The sequence below is a fragment of the Akebia trifoliata genome, chromosome 6 (assembly GCF_017979445.1).
Source record: "Akebia trifoliata isolate Shusen 1 chromosome 6, ASM1797944v1, whole genome shotgun sequence".
In the NCBI taxonomy this organism is placed as follows: Eukaryota; Viridiplantae; Streptophyta; class Magnoliopsida; order Ranunculales; family Lardizabalaceae; genus Akebia; species Akebia trifoliata.
In genome coordinates, this window is record NC_141380.1 from 17273383 (window position 1) to 17277516 (window position 4134).

The window sequence follows — 4134 nt, forward strand, 5'->3', positions numbered from 1 at the left end:
AAGCTTAAGCTCTTAGCATCCTTAATTTCTTATTATTCATGTTCTAGACTAAATCGGACCATATATAATCCGATTTAGTAAGTTGAGTGTAGACTTCTTTGTATCCTGAAGGCATTTATTCTTTGATACCTTGTCTACTGTGGCTCAACCAGTAGGAGAGAATATTTGTCTAAAAGAGATAAAATCAGATTCAAGCCTAGAAGTTATTTTTCTTCCTTCATTGAATTACTCCCGATTTTAAAGTCAAAATTTTCCAACATCTTCTGTAATGGATCCCATCTCCCGTGGGCACTCACAATCTTTCTTGTTGACATGTTCGAATTCTTGATGCATAGCTGGGAGACTTACCAATAGTGTTCATCACGGGTATGGAATACTTCTGTGAAATAAAAAACAGAGCCTCCCCCCCCCCCCCCCCCCCCCCCAGTCGTACATTCGTCCACATTACACCCTAAGTGAAACATATGGAAATAACTGGTGCTTCTGAGCTCCCACAAAATCCATACTTGCATGCACCATTTCGATCTTTGAGTTAGTTTCTATGATTGATTTGAAAATTACAGCTTACAACTCTACAATGAAAAATCTACTACTTCAAGCGACGTTCGTTCTCAAGAACTCTAAATAATGCAATTTGTGATGGCTAGAATATACTCTGAAACAAGTAACGTTAACAGATAAGAACAAGAAACATAGAGACAGTTTCAAGAGTTCAATTCTAAAGAAAGTGAAGAAAATCTATTGACCTCAATGTCAGAAGTTTCTTACAGATTCGAAGATCTTCCAATTGGACGGAAAAAAAAAAAAAACAAATTGTGAACTCGCAAAGTTCCACCCTCTTGGTGAGGGTTTCCTTGCAAAATATTGACTTTTGATTCTCGCCAAATGCACTTCAAATGTTAATCAATCTACAATATCCAAGTCTAAAACTTGGTTACAATTACATCTCTATGTCAAATTGATGTATCACTTCTAAGGAGCCCTGATATCCTTTCCGAAACAGGAAGCAACCTCGATCTCCATAACATCTCCTTCATCAGTCAGATTATCCTTCCTGAAAGCAGCATTTGGTGGAGGCCTATCTACAGACAGAGTACCCTCTAGGACCTTAACTACTTCTCCAATCGAAGGTCGTAGGAACGGTTGGTCGAGCATACACCACATAGCGATCCTGCATGCTCTCTCTACTCCTTCCCATTCCTTGTTAGACTCTGACTTCCCATCTTGATATATCTCTTGAACTAAATGGTACGGACTATCTCGAACAATCACTTTCTTGCCTATCATAATCTGTAGCAGCATATGTCCGAACATGTAAATATCTCTCTCGGGTGGTGACTCTGATGAAGAAGACGAAGCCGTTTCCCTTTCTAATAAGTTCCCGAGTCCGAAATCTGTCACTTTGGCTACCAATTTCTCATCAAGCAACACATTTTCGAGCTTTAAATTCCCATGAGCTATGCATTGCTGACACTCCGAGTGCAAATAAGCGAGGGCTCGTGCTACTCCAAGAGCAATATCGAGCCTTTGTTGCCTATCCAACTTCGAGTTGAATAGCCACTTCTCAAGAGAACCATTTGGTATGTACTCGTAAAATATGACCTTTTGATTTGGTTCAAAACAGAATCCTTTTAAAGGGACAAGGTTTCGATGGTAGGTGCCACCCAATGTAGAAACTACCATTCGGAAATCTCTCTCGGATGCTACAACGTTGTTTAGTACCTTGGCAACTATTGAAGTTTGGTTAGGGAGAACACCTTTAAACACAGTCGGCCCGAGTTGGTCTTTGAAGTTGCCTGTCAGCTCTTTCACCTCTTCAAAAGATAATCTGATAAGAGCACTATAATGTGGATTCATCTTTGCATCCTTCCCAAATGGAATTCTACTTTCAGCTTTAATCTTCCTTCTTCGATGGATGACCCAAAATACAAATATCTCCATTGTAACAACAACGGAAACTGTTAGCAAAACTATAATAACAATGGCCACTATAAAATTCTTCCAGTTATTTACATGAGAAATGGATTGTTCTGATGATAATGGCTTCTTCAATGCTACATTACTATGGGTGGAAACTGCCTGAGGAACCAAACACACCTTTAAGAATGAAATTGCAGAAACAGATGCATCCCGATATCCGCTAATAAAACTGGTTCTTTTGACGGTGCAGACACCCGATCCATCGTTCATCGTAGTTGTGGCAATGCAAGTAGTGTCATTCGAGCAGTACTCTTGACAAGCCTCCTGGTTTAAAATTAGATCGACATCATGAGGAGGATAAAGGCCGTAAAGAACTGTATGTTTTAGAATCGAGATGCTTGTACCCGTCTTGCAGTTCCCTAAATCCACCATTTTCTTGCACCCATAACCCGTCTCCGGAGGCCCTAAGAAGGAATCTTGGGACAAACAATCACAAATGGGTCCTGTGGAATTGTACCCACAGACGCTAAATAAACCACACGAACCAAAGACATTGCATTGGTTCTCAACCGCTTGCCATCCTACCTTCCATGAAGGGAGCACATTGTCCCAGGAGTAAATTCTCAAGTTTCCATCAGAGTCAATCCTAAGATGCCTCAAAACTACAGATGGGTCTTTAAAATCTTCACTAGATTTGAACCAAACCGTGCTATTAGTGGCATCGATCAATCCAAGAACCCCATTGGACTCAAATCTTGCTTCTTTGGCAACAATAGTAGAGCTCAAATGGCTACTCCAATAGGTTATATTGTTCTCCCACACAAGAGCGAGTTCACCAGAGGGTCGAATCACAAGGTTATAGTAACTTGAAATAGAGTTCGTCGAAGGGGCTCGAAGGGTGTGAGGGAATTGGAGTGACTGACCAGGAAGAAGTGTATTGGTTGGACTATTGAAGCTCTCCCAAAGTATTTTCTCTTCACTACCCATTAGAACTAGATTGCCATTGTTCAATAATCTAGCAGTTTGAACACCCAAATTGCTAGTATTAGTGCTCCAAACAACCAAACCATTAAGGTTATCAAACAAGACCAATCTCCCATCCATGGAAAGCCGAATGGTGGAGTTCTCAGAAACCCTAACTCCACTACCAACAGACCAAACAGGCACATTTGCAGCTTTGTTTCCCAAGTTATAACATATACCAACAACATAACCATCACCATATTTCAAGTCATCATCTAAGAACCCAAATGCATAAACCCCATTTTCAGATACCCAACTCCTCCTCTCATATCCAGAAATCTCAAACCCAAGAGGAACTGAAACCATTGAGAAATCCTCACAGAACCCACAAAAAACAGAACCCAAAACAAGAACTGCAACTAAAATAGGGCCAAAACCCCCAAAACAGTTGTTTCTAAACCACTTACCTTTAATATGCTCAGTGGGTATTCTTGATTTAAGCTGATTTCTCCAAATCCCATGCATTTGAACTGAAAAAACAGATGAAACCATCTAGCATCAGTGTATTAGACCTCAAATATGAGTAGACTAAGTGCTTTGAAGTTCTTAGGTGGAGATAAAAGTATGAGAGAAATGGAGATAAAAGAAGTTTTTCTGATGAGAGGGGCTGGTTTTGAAACTTGGGAACTGGTCTGGTGGAAGAGAAGAAAACAAAGTTCAAATCTTTTTGAGTCAAACGAGATATCCTCCTGGATTTCCACCACTAACTACTTTTCCAAGAGAATTTTTGCTCAGTTTTTGGAACAAATATTTTTTCTTTGTTCAAGGAGATAAAACTACAGAATTTGGGTTTGTTCATGGTACGGAGAACTTGAAGTAAAAGTGAATGACAACAGATTAATAATAAAGGAGGACTCACTGGAAAAATATGTGGAGGAAAAAATAATAACTATTGCTTAGCTTCCTCAGTGGAATCATATCTGTACTAAAGTAACATGGGGTTGTGAGGAGACAGGTTTTACTAACTTTTTTTTTTTTTTTAAGATTTGTGCTGAAATTGCAGGCTTGTATTCGATTTGATGCAAATGGAAAAGCAACCCCAACAGGATTCTTCAGCCACGTGACATGGGATTCCATTTACATACGCATAGTTGTCTTGTAAAGTATGTCGTTTAGGGTGTATAAATTTTGCCTCTCACATGAAAAAGATGTATGGCCCACCATCCATTTGATCAAGTATACAATTATGTG

General features: G+C 39.6%; 1 protein-coding gene across 1 annotated transcript; it reads right to left on the bottom strand.

The window, feature by feature from the left end:
• Nucleotides 1-602: 602 nt before the first annotated feature.
• LOC147400342 (G-type lectin S-receptor-like serine/threonine-protein kinase SD3-1) lies at nucleotides 603-3915 on the bottom strand. The gene is made up of 2 exons (XM_086445990.1): nucleotides 3803-3915; nucleotides 603-3413 (listed from the first exon to the last, which is right to left on the bottom strand). The coding sequence occupies exon 2, from the start codon at nucleotides 3406-3408 to the stop codon at nucleotides 973-975; it is 2436 nt and encodes an 811-aa protein (XP_086302116.1). The 5' UTR covers nucleotides 3409-3413; nucleotides 3803-3915; the 3' UTR covers nucleotides 603-972.
• Between the last annotated feature and the right edge of the window lie 219 nt (nucleotides 3916-4134).